Source organism: Limulus polyphemus, unplaced genomic scaffold, assembly GCF_000517525.1.
Source record: "Limulus polyphemus unplaced genomic scaffold, Limulus_polyphemus-2.1.2 Scaffold4019, whole genome shotgun sequence".
In the NCBI taxonomy this organism is placed as follows: Eukaryota; Metazoa; Arthropoda; class Merostomata; order Xiphosura; family Limulidae; genus Limulus; species Limulus polyphemus.
This window is the reverse complement of record NW_013669629.1, coordinates 75984-95659: the sequence shown is the minus strand read 5'-3', so window position 1 is coordinate 95659 and position 19676 is coordinate 75984. Positions and strand designations below refer to the sequence as shown.

At 30.2% G+C, this 19676-nt stretch overlaps 1 protein-coding gene across 2 annotated transcripts in view; it reads right to left on the bottom strand.

Annotated features, from left to right (window-relative positions):
• Positions 1 to 191: 191 nt before the first annotated feature.
• LOC111088567 (alpha-scruin-like) overlaps positions 192 to 19676 on the bottom strand; it is a 43924-nt gene continuing 24439 nt past the window's right edge. The window contains exons 9-15 of one of the 2 annotated variants that reach the window (XM_022399068.1): positions 17716 to 17924; positions 17450 to 17592; positions 15343 to 15459; positions 14048 to 14231; positions 11158 to 11361; positions 7209 to 7429; positions 192 to 766 (exon numbers count right to left, since the gene is read on the bottom strand). In XM_022399068.1, coding sequence (XP_022254776.1) covers positions 477 to 766; positions 7209 to 7429; positions 11158 to 11361; positions 14048 to 14231; positions 15343 to 15459; positions 17450 to 17592; positions 17716 to 17924 — 1368 coding nt within the window. In that variant the 3' untranslated portion in view covers positions 192 to 476. Of the gene's footprint in view, positions 767 to 4803; positions 4858 to 7208; positions 7430 to 11157; positions 11362 to 14047; positions 14232 to 15342; positions 15460 to 17449; positions 17593 to 17715; positions 17925 to 19676 lie in introns of those variants that run through there. The other variant, XM_022399069.1, reaches the window with a different exon arrangement.

Below are 19676 nucleotides of genomic sequence, written 5' to 3'. Positions count from 1 at the left end.
ATATATATATATATATATAAGTTTATACTAAGCTGGTTCTTGTACATATTATTTTGGTCAGTTAAGCAAATACCTTTTATTTTACACAATCTACCACCAACAGCATTTCAAAATGAATTAGAGTTAAGCAAAAACAAATAATACAAGAGTACATAATTATAAAAAAATTTTGGTGTACCTTAATTATGAAAAATGTTAAAACTTTAAGACTACTGTAACGTCACGATAAAAGAATATAATTTTATTGATATTTCTTAGCACTTACAATCTCACTTAGACTATTTTCTCATTCCAAAAATAATTGTATATTTCAAGGTTTCTCTGTATATAAATATATATACATAACAGTGTAATAGTTTGATTGTAAAATTTTTTTATAGGTAACCCAAATATTCATTACTTATTATACAAAAGTACAGTCAAAATAAATAAATAACGAAACTAAATGTTATAAATATGAAAGTTTTGAGAATTTTTTATTTCTTTGTTGACTCAAGATCTTCTTGTAATCTGTAATTTGTTACTTTACGCCTTAGCAGAGAACAGAGACTGGATTTGCCCATGGCAGGATGGACAGCTGGAATCACAACTGCAACTAATCCTGTTAGTGGAGTAGGCAGAGAAGCAGGTACAAGTATTTCATCATCATCTTTGCTGTCTTCATCATCAGCTGATGTCAGTGTATCTTCAATTATATAAAGTTCATTTCGAGCTAAAGCACCCCATCTCTGACTACTCATTCCACCCATGAAGAAAAGGCAAGAGTCTGTGATAGACCAATGAATTGTCACTTTAAACTCCATCTTTTCTTGTTTAAGGTAATAACTGTTTCTAATTAAGATACTTCTGTATGTTAGAAATCTAAATCTAACTAAATAAAAAAATCACTTTAATTCAGAATATGCCTCATTACAACAAAACAAAATACTTATTTCAAAATTCAATCACCACTTGAATAAAAAGTAATCCCAAAACATGAAAAATGTTGTCAATACATGAGTGATACCTATAAATTAGATTGACTTTATGGAGATAATCTCTCCCATAGACACAAGTTCACTTTTTTTCTCATAAGCATATCTCAAACCTTTGTCTACAAACAGTTTTTCCTTTTAACAGAATATAAAAACTTTTCATTGAATTTCAAGCATGAACAATTTGGTAATCTATAATAATAATAAAAGGGTGTGTCTGTGTGTGTTACCACCATAGCTACAAGAGCAAAGAAGCTAGAAACCTGAAATTTTGAACCCATACTAAGTGGACTTTGAGGGTGTGCAACTGGGTATTATTACTTACCCACTTGAGTGCAAGCATGCACCTTTTTAATTAGGCAAGCAAGCGAAAACCATATAGAAAAAAGTGGTTCCTTATATTACAAATAGAAATCACAGACAGACACATATGTGTGTGTGCATGTGCATATCTGTGTATATGTGACCGCCATAGCTCCAAGAAGAAAGAACCTAAAAACCTGAGATTTTGCACACATACTAAGTAGACTTTGAGGGTGTGCAACTGGGTATTATTACTTATCCAAATGCATGTGTACATCTTTTCACGAGGCAAGCTAGTGAAAAACCACATAGAAAAGAGATATGACTACCATAGCTCCAAGAAGAAAGAACCTAGAAACCTGAAATTTTGTAATTGTACTAAGTGGACCATGAGGGTGTGCACGTGGGTATTATGACTTAACTTATCCACATGCTTGAGTGCATCTTTGTAATGAGGGAAGCTTGCAAAAAAAAAACACATAGAAAATAACTGGTTTCTTATATTACGAATAGAAATCACAAATTGCCAGTTTCTAGGTTCTTTTCTCTTGGAGCTATGGCAGTCACATTTTTTTTCTATGTGGTTTTTCTCATTAAAAAAAGCACACACACACACACATGGTTAAGTAATAATACCCAGTAGCATACCCTCAGGGTACACTTAGTATGGGTGCAAAATTTATGGTTTCTAAGTTATTTCCTCTTGTAGCTATGGTGGACACACCTACACAGACACTCACATGTGAGTCTGGCTGTCTGTGATTTATATCTATAATTTGTAAAATAAGGAACCACTTCTTTAATTATAATAATACTATTATAGAGCATGTCTGTATGTTTGTCTATGATTTCTTTGGGAAAACAACCAATATTGTCTAACCTGAGGTACTGCAATAGTAAAAAATTGTAACAGATTCTGATAAAATGTGATAGAAATTTGTGATATCAAATCTAAATGTGAAATATTTAATGCAATGATAAAGTTCTTTGATAATAAATAATTCTTAATTTACTGTACTTTCTTTGTGGCCTTTTTATGTTCCTGAAAAATAAATGTTTAAAATATTCTTGGCTGTTCTTCTATGCTACAATAGGTTGAAAATACACACACTGACATAGTCATATAGAATATATCAACTTAATATCCTGAGCGAAGCTGGGTACTTTCACTAGTAATTAATAACAATACTTAAAATACTATTTCATTATGTATAACTTACACATAATTAACCTATTTGAGACTTACTGTGTATACATATATATTGCTAAGTTATTTTACATAAATTGAGCATCATTCATGTTACATAAGAATACTGCTTGACTCAGATTTCTTTCTTATATAATCAACAACAAAGTTCGAGTAAATATTTTGCTAAGTGCAGTTTCCTTGAAAGTAGATGCCATTTAACTCACCAAAAGCTATGAGTAGTTTACCCAATTTTATGTGTTAATACTTTCTGTTTTTCTCTAAGTTTTCTTTATATTTATTGGTTAAGGTTTTGATTGAATTATCTATATTTCAAAATACAACTATACCTTAAGTCTCCAACACACTGATATAATATTAAACTTACTTCACTGATAATTGCCCTAATAAAATGTGTTGATAATAGTACCTATACTAATGTCTAGTTACTTACTCTTATTCACTTTATTTTATGTAATCTGTTGGAGCAAATCTAATGGTAATTCTTAATAATCACCACTTAAATTTTTATAATACATAGAAATAAGAAAATAGTTATGTTATGCACCACAAAATTGCTACATTGATACACAATACAGGTTGAGTAAAGAGAAGATGGTTGCCATATTATACTCATTAACTGATTTTATTCCCTCTCATTAGCTTTTAAGCATTTAACACTGCCCCATTATATTAATTTCTATTGACTTTTGTGTGTCAATCAAACAATATGATAAACCAATGTATCAAGAAAATATTAAAAGTTAACTTTGACATTTTAATAACATTTTCTTAATTAATTTTCATATAACACCTCTACGGTTTTTATCCAAAAAAATTTCCTATTTGTTTTTCATAAAAGACTTTAAGATAAAAAATATGTTCTGCACAGAACTTTTCTGAATAGTTAAAATAGTTAAAAGCACCATTTGTGCTGGCTTATCCTAAAACATCCACTTTAAGTTCATTTCCCAATTATTTTCCAAAGGTTTTGATCAATTTGACATATAGACAATTTAAACGCTAGGAAGCCATAAGATTATATTCATATGATTTAGTGAATTGAGATTTTCATTATTTTAGTGCATAAATTTTTAATTTAACATGTGATTAATAATGTGAACATGGGCCAGATAAAATCAGTCATGAAACCAGATGCAGGTTGACAGTTGGATCCTGTCAGCTTAAACTGTACACAGTTTTATGTTAGTTGATAACTATAAAAAGCATTTCTAAGAAAGACAAAAGTAGATATAATCTTGACTATTATACAATGGCTAGTGTTACATATTACAATTTACCTCGGACAAGCCTCCAATTTATTACCCAACGTATTATAATTTCGAATAGCCTGAGACTGGGTTAAATTGTAATTTAGGTTTAGAAATTAAATAAATGGCGATATGTATCCAATTTATGATATTTGGCAACAAGATTGATACACACAGTTTTCTTTTTTTAATGCAAATATATTTTAATATACAAACAATAATACAATTTGCAACCATGGTTATTACAAATAGTTATTACAAACAATGATTTACATACAAAAGTTTTAGAAACAATATCGAATCTTCTTTCTGGTCTAGAACTTCCTTGATATCTTATCGAGGGTTCGCAATGAGTGAGTTAATTTCAAGTTGATGTAGGTACAAATCACTTAACGGGGAGCTAGCTAGCTTTGTCTTCTTCACTAAATGTAGAGTTTTTCACCGATGAAGTTAGGTAATGTTTTCATAAAAATATTAAAGTTTGATGTGAATCCACTGAAATTAAATGGTTTCTAATGTTCGAAATCTATAAATGTTCCTGGTCAATATACCTGAAGTTCCCGATTAATAAGCGTAAATCACAGTTATAGCTTCTGAAGTTTATATCACACCAATAATATATACTGTCTTTTGGCGCATCCTGTTGGTTATATTTATAAGCGTGTGGTGAGTTTCTCGAAATTTCAGCTTACATAACAATACATACACTACACTTGTGTTTAGTACACACATATATTGTTGATTCTTACACTCGAGAATCTTCTATAACTTTAGTGAATGGGTGGGAATTTCAAAATACAAACTTAACAGTATAAGTTGTGTACATTTTTAAGTTTAACTTAAACAAACACTGATATTAAAATAGATATATAATAGTAAATCCGTCATATTAGTTTGATTATTACAGTAGAAATTTAATGATTTATGGTTCTCTGTTTTCTTTACAAATTCCACACTAGGGTGGTCCTTATTTCCAGGTAAAATTTCAGTTTAAAATCCTAAAGTTCTCACTCTTTAATTTTGTTCCATTGTACAAAAAATTAAATGTCAAACTTCATCCATTTTGTACCACATTTAGAGGTTGTTTAATGAGGTTGAAGTTTTAGACTGTAGTGGTCTGGTACTGTGTGATATAAAAACATATTTATTATGTATTATAAATGATTTATTTAGAGTATATTAACACTTTATTGCATGTACAATAGTATAATTACATGATTTTGGTGTGGTTAGTCATTGTTATTGTTTCCTTTTGTGTTGTTAGGAAATTGTCTTCTATGATTCTGAAAAACCTGAAAGAGGAATTGTTTCTGTTCTTTCTATGTTATGATAGCATTATACTCCTCAATAAGGGCCAAACCCCTTTCAGCATTGTAATTGACCACTTTTAAGTGTTATACTGTCTATAGTGCCTTCTTGTAGTCCTCTCTAACTCCCATAACTCGGGGTCATAATATTCCAGATGGAATTTTGAGGCATCTGAAGAAGTCTGTTGTGTTTTTTGTGATGAAATTTTCAACTGACATGTCTTCAGACTTCCTAACATTTAGCTAGATGTGCTTTGGAGGTTCATCCATGCCTTCCTTCTCATTTAGTACATTTACCATTGCTCATTTTATCTCTGTAGATAAAACTGGATCAAAGAATACCAAACCAATGTATTAGTCATTGAGATACCATAGTTTTCCAGCAAATTTTTGACAGTCAGATTTGGAAAGAGAGAATTCACCTTCTTATATTTAACAAGACACTGTAGGAAGTTAAGATCATTGTGAGGAATAAAAATGGCATCAGGAGCAGTGAATTATGCCCTAAGATAGACTTGAACAACGAAGATGCAGATGTCACAGTCATCTTTCTTTATGAACAATGAGCTTAAACTGTCCCATAAACATCCAGATCTTGAGAGCATAAAATGTCTTGGCCATCCATCATGCATGATGCAGTGCTTTATGTACTATAAATCACACTCCATGAAGAAGAATGCCATCAAGAAGGGTTATGGCTAGTTCAAGAAGTTCTCAATAACCATCTCTAGGTTGGATGACCTGAAGTTGCGTGAATGACACTGTCCTAAACTTCCATTGTAGCTTCTACTACTTCATCATGGTCAACTGCAGTTTCATAAGTGATGGTCCATGTATTCCATAGGTTGCTGGAATATACTGAAAATTGCAATATCTGAACCAGAGGAAAGCCACATACAGTATTTGAAAAGACATGCCAGGACAAGTTCTAAGATATGGTGATGACATGCCAAATACAGAAGATTCTTGTTTAATCTTTGTTAACAGCACTCATGCTCCATTGCTATGACCAGTTTTGCTTGCTGGTGTGTCAAAGAAAACTGCCTTTACACAGTTAGTGGTTCCTTATTTTTTTCAGCAAATGTGCCACAGCAGAAGCTTCAGTCTCTCCAGTGCTAAAATCAACCTTGGTTTACTCCTGCTCCAGAAAGGATCACTAGCAGAAATCCACTTGCTCTAGAAACTATTGTCATGTCTTACAGAATATTCCAGAAGTAAACAGTGACAGCATGGAATATTTATATATGGAATATTCTTGAACATTCTGAATATTGTGGAATACTGAGAAATATTCTAGAATAAGCTACAACATACTAGAATGTGCTAAAATATTCCTTAACTATATGCTAGAAAATTTCAGAATAACCTAGAACCTTCCAGCAGCTCCTAAATATTATCCCAAATGAATAAAATTTGGTGTGACTTATTTATATGTTGGAAAAAAACTGGGGGGGGGGGGGGGTGGTAAATAAAAACTTAAAAAAATAAGAAGCACTCTAATACACACTCACAATTTGTTTAGACAGGCTTCTAATTAAGATTGCATGTCAAGTTAACTAAACTGCAACGAATTAAAAGTAAAAAGGCTAATTGTTTCGTTTGAAGCTTTGTTGTGGTTACCTTGAACAATGGATATTAATTTTCCTTATGATTAAGTAACACAAGCAGCCTTTAGAGCAACAAGAACATGTGGATGCATTAAAATATTAAGCTCATCAAATTCTATGAGGATATACATTAACCTGTTTTATTTTATTTTAAGAAAACTAAAAGATATTGCAACAATGAATTTTTTTTATGCAATAATATTTAGGTTAGAAAACTCAAAACAATTGCTAGAATAAATGTCAAAATTCAGGGTGACTATTGGTCTACCTTAACTATATGTTTAGTACTTGGAGTTAATCAACCAGAATGATACCATTATGAACTTTTCTAAACTTCTCTTCTATAACTATGTGTGAAATTTAAAAATCAGATCACAATTGTTTTGGTTGTTCATTCTTTTTCAGTTTGTTTTTTACTGAGATATGGTTAATATTATTTCTTTGTATATAATATGTATATACAATCATACAAAAATAACACTTATTCTCTTCAAACGACTAATATATTTCAATTCTATGATGTTCAGTAAGTATTTAAAAACAGTTAATAACATAAATACCTAAGTTCACTCCTGCTCCAGCATGTCTAGGTACATCCAAGACATCGTATTCCAACCATTCTTCTCTTTCATGATCATAAACATTAATCGACGGTGAGCTAACAAAGTAGTTTCCAGCAGATGATGTTCCTGTGCAGCCTCCACACAACCACATTTCATTATCCACAATGATAGCTGAGGCAAAAGCCCGAGGCTCAGGTAAAGATCGTTTGCTGAACCACCTGAGATAAATGAGTAGAACCTTATTACACTGTGTAAATCTCTAAATATTTCCATGTTACAAACATAATCTATTATAAACCCACAAATATGTTTCTTTGCTTATTTTTGAGTTCTTATTTTGAGTATAAAATTTACAAACAAACTTGTTTGTTAGTTTTAGAGCAAATCCACATTGACCTATCTGCTGTATCCACTGTAGGGAATCAAACCCCAGATTTTAATGTTATAAATACGTAAACTTACAGCTGTTCCATCAGGAGACATCACAAACAATACTGTTTTCTTAAGAAATGAGTGGATTACAGAGAGACATTTTTCATGTTTAAATGTTGCTAAAAACATTAACCTGTCTTGAGAAAATGTAATTTAAATTATAATATGCAAGAAATAAAATATTAGTTAATATGAAGGCTTTTATGATGCATTAAAAAATTCACAAAAAATGGAAAGGTAACATATGAATTTATTTTTCAGGAATTTATATCAAAGACCAACACAGAACTGAAATAAAAATTTTAAAAGTTACTTTTAGTTAAGTACAAAAATGCTTAATTGAAAGTTTTCATGATATACCAAATATAATAAATAATTATATTAAAATATAATATAATAAAGTTGAAAGAAGTAGATATATAAAAAGAGAGATTGAAAAGTTTAGATTGCTATTATATTTGTACACTTGATCAAGTACACATTTGTACACATGATTTAGTAAAAGCACAAGTATTCATTCAAATCTATTAAATTCGCTTAATAATTATTAAACAATAATATTAAACTTTAATTATTTTCAATTCTTCATTACAAGTACTGGAAATAATGAACATAAAAATAGTTTTATAAAAATGCTGAGCAATAACACTTAAATTAACACTGTGCAATATAAAAGTCTGTGCATATGTCAGGTAAACACTGTCACAGTGATACAACAAAACATTGGGAGCTTTGAATTGTGCGAGGTTAAACCCACTTACTTCAGAGCGTGTGAAATTTCTCTTCTGTACTTTCCGTTAAATAAAATTACATTATTTCTCCATCTTTTATACTGCTATCTACTGAAGGTTATTCATACATATGTTAATTAAATCATCTCATATGAAGTTGAAATAGAACTACATATGCTGTACAGATGGTTAACATATGTAAACCCAGTGGCGTAAGTATGTCTCCGCAATTGCAGGGAGGCCTGTGCCAAAAGGAGGCCCAAATCAGCCAGAATCATAACTTCAGTTATACGAAAATGTAGGGGGCCTAATTACATTTTGTATGTGTAAGTGTGCAAAGGGAATCTTTTATAGTTATACCACCGAGCAAATCACATGTATAGTTTAGAATTATATATATACATATGTGTGTGTGTGTGGTTTATATGCTGGTGCAAATTTCATGTTTTTTAAAGCAAAGTCAAAGTAGTGAATGATATGTTTAATAAGATAACAAAAACTAAGATGTAGAAGGTTAAACATTTAATGTTATTTGTTGGCCATTTGGTGTTCTTTCTTGACTTCACCACTGACTTGGACTATAATTATTTCATTAATTAAAATATAATGTAAATAGAGCTGTTACATACTGTTTGTTATTATCATCATGTTATTTCAGTGGCTACTGAAACACTAAGGTTAGTGATTTATGATTATATTATGATGAACTAATTTGACAAACTCATGAAGCTTGATTTAATTTTACTAATGTGAATAATGAAATTATGTTACTTTTTTCACAGTCAGTAACAGAATGCCTTCTGCTTACCTGGAGTGTTTTGGTTTATAAAATGCAGTTACAATATTCTAAAGCTGAAGTTTCAACATATACCTATATTATCATGATGTAGATAACTTGTATAACAGTGAAGATTATAAGAGAACAGCATGCACATATTCCATCAGTATCCTGGTTTCACATTATTCAAAGAAATGTCCATTTAAATGCTTAATGTGTAAACATTTTGTAATTGGATGCTCAGTCAGCTTTCCATGTTTAGTCAGAAATTCACTCTTATAGTGTAACAGTTCAGGCAGTAAATGATTAAATATATTTTAATCAACACTGTATGTTGATGACCAAAAGTTTCAAACCTTTTATTTATCCAAGATACCTAAAGTAGTTTATTTTCAATTATATTAGCATCATTACTCACATACAATAAATATATGCTATTTTCTTCAGTGCTTACTTTACACGAAAACATTTGTAAAATCAAATAATACTTGCATAAGAATACATTGTTTTTTACTTCTGTTAGTAAGTTCTGTAAATAAGTAATACTTGACAAAAGTATTGTGTCTCCCAGTGACTCAGTGGTAAGTCTGTGGATTTATAACACTAAAAATCAGGTAAACACAGCATAGTTAGTCCACTGTATAGCTTTGTGCTTGAAAAGAAATAATCAAACAAACTGAAGTATTGGAGTGTTTTGTATCAAAAAATTACCTTTCAGTTCATTATAACCTTAAAAGGAAACTCATAATAATATTTTACTCATAAAAAATAGCCATATTGAGTCTCAGTAAAGTTTATTATAAGTACATTTTGCACCACTGATGTTACACAAGTTTTACAAATATATTTATTTATACTGGTATGAAATAATCTCTCAAAAACTTTACAGATTTTAATAAAAGAGTCAGCACTCAAGAATTAAAAAAAAAAGACCCACAACTCAAGTGCTTTCAAAAAAGTTGACTATTTTTATTCAGGAGAATAAAGATGATAACAGAGTATACAGTGTTGTGGTATGCAAGCATAGCGTGCATTTCATAACTTCTTATTTTAATAAATAAATTTCCAAAATTTTTGTTTATTCTGGATCTATCCAGAAAACTAATAATTTGGTTTCATTCTAGCTGCCTTTGTTTCTTTGTTGTTCGCTCGAGATAATACCCGTCCTATTTGCATGAGGTATTACTGTAATGCTGCTTATCATACAAGAATATTCTACACAAATAGGAAAGATGATATCTTGAGGTTACAGTCTTTCCTATATTGAATGAAAATGGTTTCCCATTGAGTAAGAAACATTAGTTTTAAACAGCTTGACACAGGATTTCAAATAAGTTAGTTGACAGGAAGACATCTTTAGAGAACAAAATCTGTCAATCAATTCAAGAGTCCCATAAAGGGCAGCATCCAGTCTCTAACACACACCATGTTTTGTGTCTTTGAATAAATAAAAATCATTCTCAATTTGTATTATATATCATGTCCAGTCTCTTAGCTCAAAACGCAGCATAACTTCATTACTTATCCTGCTGATCCTCCTATCATAAAGTGAACCTACTTAATACTCTCTGAGGAAATCAGTTTAATCTGAAAATATCATAGTGTTAAGGATAAATGTACAACATACTCATGACAGCAGCTTTTTTGCATCAGATGAAGCTCAGTTAAAATTCAAAAAGTTATACAAAATTAGTCATATCATAGTAAAAGGTATTGACCATTAACTTCCCATGTTGGAAAACAGTTTTTAAAATGGATTACATTTACTATAACAAAGATATAAAGTAAAAACGTATATTAAAAGAAAAACAACCACTCATGTTTAGAATATCCCCTAGTTTAACTTTTTATACTTTCCTGTTTTTAATTTTGAGAAACAATAACAAAAATCAGGATATTGAAACTGTTATAGTACATTTATCACAACCATAAGGACATCCTTCCCTAAATAAGATGGCATAATTCACCTTATAAACTTATAATCAATCAATAAAATCCAACTTACTGATCTGTTAATGGGTCATAACAAGCAACATTTGAGACTAATGATGCTATGTTTACATTTGGACAGCACTCAACTATGCCCCCACACACCCAAATCATTTTTTTATAAATAACCACCATCATTCCCATCCTTGGAAATAGCATGGGTCTTTCTGGGCGCCATGCATCATCAGTTAGGTCATATTCTTCAAGAGATGCTAACAATCTAGAAAAATGCAAACAATTTTACAAAAAGTTTCTGAGTTACTACTGTATTTGGAGTCTATTCTATACTTGTTTCATAGATGATTTACTTTGCTTAGTTACAAGGGTTTCTCATATCTTAAGAATTCTGAATTATATCTGACAAATAGAAATTTTTATAGCAAATCAAAACAAATTCTGAATTATATCTGACAAATAGAAATTTTTACAGCAAATCAAAACAAAAGCTTAAACCATTACTAATTTTTATTAACTATTTCACTGCTATGTTACTAGTTAACAGTGTCAAAATCATATAAACATCTCTTCATTAGGTCTGAGTAATTAATTTCTGAAATTCCATTTTATCTTTAAAAGTCCCTTTTATATAAAGTAATTGTATACTTACACATACAAAGATAAGTTAGCCTAAAAAGTGTGTCTGAGATTAAAAAGGTGCATTTCAAGTGATTCCCTTAAAACCTACTTATCTAAGCCTCTCACTTGGACCTTTAAATCCAGATCCTGATCAACCCTGCAAATATCTATAGGCTACACATGAACCCCTGTGGGAATTTTAAACAAATGTTTTTAAACTATTCATGTATCATGTATATATGGGTCCACAACTTTGTTAGTTACAAGATGCCTAATAACATATGAGTAAAAATTATTTCAAAATCATAATTAATCTTACTAATTACTGCTAGTGTTTCCTATGTAGAAAATATGAAGTTTCATAATATCTTTTAGGTCTGTTCTTCATACTGAATCTTATGACAGAGAGAAAAACATAAAATTACTCATTACAATGCACTATATGGACCTCACCAGTAGTAAATGATATGTCATCAAGCTGATAATCTGAGGGCTAATCTCATTGTACTTTACCAATTCATAGTTTAATCCATATTTGCAAGTCATAAAGAAAGACTCATTTCTACAACACAGAGCTATTTATTGCTGAAGAAGAACATCAGATGCAAGATTTGCATTAGTACCTTTTTCCTTGCCAGAAATAACCATGAAGATATTACCTCAGTTGAGCATAAACACTGTATTTTCTGTACATCAGAAGCTAAACTATACAGGCTAACAGAAATGCAATTGAAATGAACAAGGAATGTTTAACTATGTTCAATATACTACTATAAAATAAAGTTTAATAGCAATAGAAAAATCAATAATCAGAAAGTAAAAAAAAGAGGAAATATGAAATAAACTTATCATGTTCAAATGCACAATGACCAAACACTCTCTGCATATCATTTTAATAAGTATTGCGATACTTTTCATGAGTTATACGTTTGTCAAGTATCGTGATCAATTTGGTAAGAAAATAAAAAAAACAGCTTTAATATTCCTGTGACTTTCACAACTGACTTTAATGCATCATTAGAACCTGAAGCCAATAATTCAAACAAATTTGACAGCAAAGTAATATACTGGATTTGAGTTCTGTGTATGATATTTAGAAATGATTATGTATGAAAAAACAGAACCAAAAATCTATCACTCGAACAAGTCTGGTAACAAAACAGAAATATCAGTTCTGAGGTTTCCATTTTATTCATGACTTCTACCTTTCTGGCTCTCATGTTAAAAGACTGACTTCTAACTTAATAGTAAAACCCAAAAATGTATTAACTATCTTGTTATCTTCACCCTACTTCCTTGTGGGTTATCTGCCTGCAGCAAGCACACGTTGGTAATTAATAAGCAAAAAACTAGTTATATGGTTTTATTGTAAATATATCAGAAGTTCTTTTTTCCTCATCTTTTTGTTTCTAGTCAACCAAAACTTAAGATCTTTACTTTGGTCAAATCTGACACTAAAGAAACATTATATTGTGCACAATAATTACCATTTACCTAGGATATTCATCTTAATGTAACTTGATCAAATTTCACAAAAAAATGGTTTGAAATCTGTGTGATTATTACCTTTGAAGTTGTTCTGACTTAATGCACAGCTCAAGGAATATAATATTATAAAGTTTGTGAAGAATATCCTAGCATGTTCCAAAGTAAAAGGTGAAAAATTTCAAGCATACACATACACACACAGAGAAACTGACATGTATTGTGCCAATCACAGCCATACTCTTCATCTTTGTATCCCTTATCTAAATATTGTTTGTTAACTTATTTGGTTAGCTCTATGAGAATATGAGGATATCAAATGATAATAAAAATAAAGATATAGAGTTCCTGCTGCAATATTATGAGCTTATCACTACTTAGCATGATTCACACCAAGTCTGGATAAGACCTATGAAAAACAGTAGAAAAATAAGTAGACACTAAATGTTACATATCTATGGAAAACCATCTTGATTTTCAAAGAGAAGAGCAGATAATTTAAATTGGTGAGATCTACCATCCTTAGGAATATTACATATCTATGTCATAAGTGATCTTCTTACAGATTCTATAGTGAAATTCTCTCAAAACTGTAAGAGTTGATTACATGTTGTACATAATTTAGCAGCTGTTAGGAAAAAAAATAAGCAAGAAAAACAACAGAAAACACAATAAGTCTTCCCAACACTGTTTTTTAAAGGATTAATGAGGTAGGAATCTTCAGCATTCCCCAACTATGAAGCAGAAGAATACAGAAAGATTTAGATCCTGATGTTTGATGTTAAATTTTTGAGGCTGTCACTACCATCAATCTATCTACAATTTTGTCAGTAAATGTAACTTACCTTCCATTACCTCCTCGTCCACCAACAACATAGAGTTTTTGATGAATGGTTACCATTCCATGACATGCTCGAGCTGCCATCATGTTTGCTTTTTTCTCCCAGTGTTTACTGTTTATGTCAAAAGCCCACATTTTATTACATGGCACCATTTCTCCATATTTTCTTCTTTCAGGGTCATAACCACCTACCAGAAGAAAAATACTATTGAAGTCATTAACTGAAAAGTAGTTAAAGGTATTTCTTAGAGAATTGTTATATTCACCTTATCTCAGTTAGTTCCAACATGTCTGACTAATTATTTAGAATCATGAATGTTTTAATTGTAACTTATAGTATACAGGGTTGAGTATATAATATGAAAACAATTTTGTATATGCAAATCAGCAAGTCACGTCACAACCACAGCCAATATAAAGTCACACTAGAAATGAATGCATCAGAAATACATTTTGGCAATGTTTGCATGCATTTCGTAAGTAGTATGATGCCACCAAAAATGTATCACTTTTGGGAAGAGCATGTATTCATACACTTAATTTCTTTGGGGAAAACAAAGGAATATGAATCAACTTGGTAACTAGGCAGACCATCTAAATATAATATTGGACAAATTGTAATAGTTGACCTCAAGCAGTTTTGACTAATACAAGATTTCTTCAGAGACAGATGACTGAAGCTGCAATATGTAAAAATAGTACTATTCAGTTAAATCAATACTCGTATTTAGTCAAATTAAATTTTAATATATTGTGATTCTGAAAATGAAAAAAATGTGAAAATGAATTTTATATAATATATATATTAAACAACAAGTTTAATCACATATTAGTGTATTAGTTCATTTTCAATCCCATTAGATGTTATGGATAACCTGTTCTCAATTTTCCCAAAATACATGAATCTTGCAACCTTTAAATGATGCACCCTTTAAACACATTTGAATAGTAACACAGAATCTAGTAGTACTGAAGAGAATTTAGAATTAGCATTTTAAAATCATCTACTTTAGTTGTAAAGTTCCATGGCAAAGTCCTGTCATGATAGAGGTTTTAAATTCACTTTATATTTTTAAACATATCACTTCTATCATATGCATTAACCCTGTTCCCTTAATGACCAAACACTGTTCACTTTACATATATTTTGTCAGTTGTAGGTTTATACTTCAAAATTGTCATTTTAGCACTGAATGATTAGAGGACACCATATCTGTAACAAAATTGAACTAAAGTAGATACATTTAATAATAAAACACATCTTAAAATTTACCTCATAAAAAGAGAAACTCATCTTACCAGAAACATAAATAGCATTATTCAAAAACACAGCTGCATGGTAATTTCTAGGTTCTGGCATTGTACCACAAAATTCCCACCTGTCTTTGAAGGGATGATATCTCAGAACTGTTTGTCCTTTTATAAAATATTCAAAAAAATTGTTAGGATGTTTTAAATAATAACATAAAAATGTTAAAATAATCCACATAAAAGTTGAACATTTATTATACATGTATCCATCATGAGACAAAGTAAATATCAAGCCAAATGCACTAAATCATCAGGATTTATCCCGCTACTTAGAAAAAAAAAAACACGAAAGACAAGGTTAGTAAAAATAAATGTTTGAATACTGGTGTTCAAAACAAAAACTAGTTCCTTTTTCTACATTTCTAAATATTTTAATGTTGTGGAATACATGATTAAATTTTTTCCAGTGATATACTATTTCTTTTGTTATTTAAATTAAATAATATTTTTATATCATGTTTATTCTTACATTTACATACACACACACACACATATATATATATATATATATATAAAACAGCACTTCTTTCTAATTTACCATTCATAATCCTGGTTTTATTACATGCTGTAAATCTGTATGCAATCAATTTATATTTTTATGTGACTTGTAGTAACACTTACCCTTATTCTTACTTATCTTTTCTACAGAAAACTTATAGAATAACAAATTCTTGAAATAAATAGTTTTTTATACATTTCAAAGAATGAATATATGTGAAATCTTATATTTCATAAAATTGTTCTGAATAAAATGTTATAAAAGTATTAATGTAATTTTATTTTCAAAGTATCTATGAGTTTGTGGCTCATTAAGACATACTATAAATACATTTAAGGAAGCTTTGTACAAAAAATACTTCACTTTTGAATTTTATCAAAGTATCTATGCATTATCCCTAAAATTATCAATGGTAAACTGACCCCCATTAGTTTTACAAAAATTTGCTTGTAGGTCCATGACTTTGTTAGTTACTATACATTTTACATAGAAAATGAGTGATTTTACACTTTTTCTAACTCAGGAATATGAATATTCTTAAACAATATGTTAATTACTTATAACTCACAGATACTATTAACATTGCAGTTAATCTCAGTAATTACTGTTTGTGTCCTCTATCTATTTATATAGAAAATGAGTAATTTTACCCAATTTTTGGTCAGAATGTTGTAATACAGGAAAAACATAAAATTATTAATGAATATGATTCAATATGTGGACCCTACAGGCAGTTAACAGTATAAGCACAAGTCTGTAATTTGAGAGTTGAGATGTTAAGATAACTGTGATTGGCTGGACACACCAGCTCATGATTTTAATTTTTCCGTTTGCCATGTTGCTAGATGCAATAAAGTATAGGGTGCCACACAGAAACATATGTTTGGGCTCCCTGTACATACACATGATGCTCATTTTTCTCATCACAGTGCATGCCGTGTTTTTCATAATATTTTTACTTTTATTGTGTATCCAAATTGTCATTTTATAAATTTTATAAAAGGTTTTTCTAACTTAGGAATATAAATATTCTTAAAGAATAAATTCTCGCCCTTATAAAAAAACTAATTTCATGGTACAGAAAAAAATTAAAAATACAAAGATTTCTAACTGCAGTGTCTAGTACCACATGAAATACATTTTGATATATGTTCTCTCAGTTTAGTGGGATATATGGTTGGATTAAAACCAACTAGAAGGTATAATTCAAACTTGTAATCATACATATATCTTGTAGAGAAAAAAAGTATATAACTTCATTATAACATCATTAGTCTTTAAACTATTGTATAAATTGTACAAAAATAATCAATATGTAATTAATATAAAAATTCCTGAACTGGAGTTTATGACATACTAAGGTTTACTTATAAACACGTACAACAAAGGAACATTATTACATTTAATAGAATAAATATGATATCTAGTTATATATTTTCTGACACTGATACCTTGCTTTTACATGAAAGTATGCAACTTATATCCTTTTACAGTATAAACATGAGATAGTTTGTAATATTATATGTTTATGATGACTAGAAAAAAAATATATATAAATATACAACATTAACTTCTTTACATCAGTACTGAACTCACCAGTAGCTAAACTGTTTGGATTTTGAGGGTCAATGCCTCCTACTGCCACAATAACAGGGAAGGATTTGTCTTGAATATGTTTGCTTCTTTTTAGACTTTCAGCAAATGTGGGCAAAAAATTAACTTCCTTGTGAAATGAAGACCTGAATAAATACATCATTTATTTAATGTTTCATTTGAAGGCTTTTGGTTGAAATGAAAGTGTTCAGACTGTGATGCACATTCTTATCCAAGCTTTTCACATTCTACCTAATGGTAATACTTACTTAGGTGGTGTTCTTTCTTGTTCCAAACTTGATAACAATCGTAGGTTTTGGTCCATTTGTGGAACAAGCCTGAAAAATTCCTCATATTCATGCACATGGATATGAGCTTTTTGCATATGTTGATAATTAATGCTGCTTGTTGACTCTTCATATGTAAAAAATGATTCTTTAGCAGATGATATTGTAGAATCATATTTATCTGGAATAACCTGTTGATAATCGTATGAAGAATAAAAAACTTCAACTTAAATAACCCTACTAATCATGCAATGTTTTTTCATAAATCTTTAAAAGTTTGTAAAGAAGTCGTTTAGTAAAATGCCTAAAAACCTTGAAAAGAATACATGAAACTAACAAACTTACACATAACATAATATATAAAAAAAAATTTGCAGTTATTATTATTATGTGTTTGAATTCTTCAAGTTACAAAAAATGCGAATTATGCTCATCTGTTAGAGTTGCTAGAAAACATATTCTAAGATGTACTAAATCATTTTCCTTGAAACTTAGTGTTCAATATAAAAATACTTATGTTTTGTCTTTTACAGTATTTTAATCTTAATTCTTATGTATAAGCCTTAATTACACAGGCCTGCAGTGGTTTTATTGTCTTGAAATTGTTACATGTTCTACAGTAATTCCAGTACACTAAATCCTAAAATGATATCCATTTTGCTCCATCAGATTTTTCACAATACGGCAAAGGTACTTTTACATAAGTGAATCATTTTCATTGAAATTGGCTCACATTTTATTATGCTTAAAATGTTTATGACTAATGGATATAGATTTCTCTAGACCAATCTCGATGTGAGAGTCTTATTGATCGTTCTAGAACCCACAAGAAACATACTGCTAGTATATAAATGATTGACAGGCCACATGCTGTGTCATTTCTGGATAGTATTAGTTTGTGCGTGCTCTTTGACATTATATTTTTATTTTCAATATTATCTATTTGTTGCTATGGTTGTGTAAATGACCCAAACATATTCTGTTATATTTGTGGTAAATTTATTGTACAGAAACAAAGGCAAAACATTACAGAATTCATAAAAAAGTGTATTTTGCATATTTTGGAATAAAAGTTGGGTACCAAGACAAATCATGGGCTCCACACAAAATTTCCATCATTTGCATTGAAGAGTTGAGACAATGGACTAAAGGCAAGAAAAAGTCTTTGCCTTTTGGAATTCCAATGGTCTGGCGTGAGCTTAGAAACCATGGAGATGACTGCTATTTTTTGCTCATGTAACATGCAAGGCTACAACACTTGAAATAAAAAGGAAATTTCTTATCCGAGCCTTCAATTTGCTATAAGACCTATTACTCATGGACCTGATGTACCTATATCTACTCCACCGGAGACTCTTGATACAGTTTCATCTGATTCTGAATCTGATGTCAATAGATATGATGATAGGGATTGTTTTCAACCTGAAACATCTGACAAACCATAACTTTTCATACAAGGTGAATTTAATGATTTGGTGAAAGATTTGAGCCTTCCAAAGGATTCTTCAGAGATTTGGGGGACCAGACTTTGGGCTAAGAACTTTTACTGGTTCAGAAATCATGAGAAAGAGTTTATACCATACTTTTTGCAAGAAAGTTCATTGGTTTATTGCAACAATATTGCTGAATTAATACCAAAGCTAGAAGTGGTGATTATTCATGTATTTATATAAAAGAAGACTAAAAGGTGTTTTCCTTCACAATGGTAACATATATGCATCTGTTCCTATTGCTCAATCGGTTCACTTGAAGGAAACATATGAAAATCTCAAACTTCTTCTTAATAAGGTCAAATACAAAGAATATGGTTGGCTATTTTGTGGAGAATTAAAAATCCTTTGTATGTTGTCGGGTCAACAATTCGATTATACAAAATTTCCATGTTTTTTGTGTGAATGGGACAGTAGAGCATGGAATCAGCACGGGACAGAGAAGCACTGTCC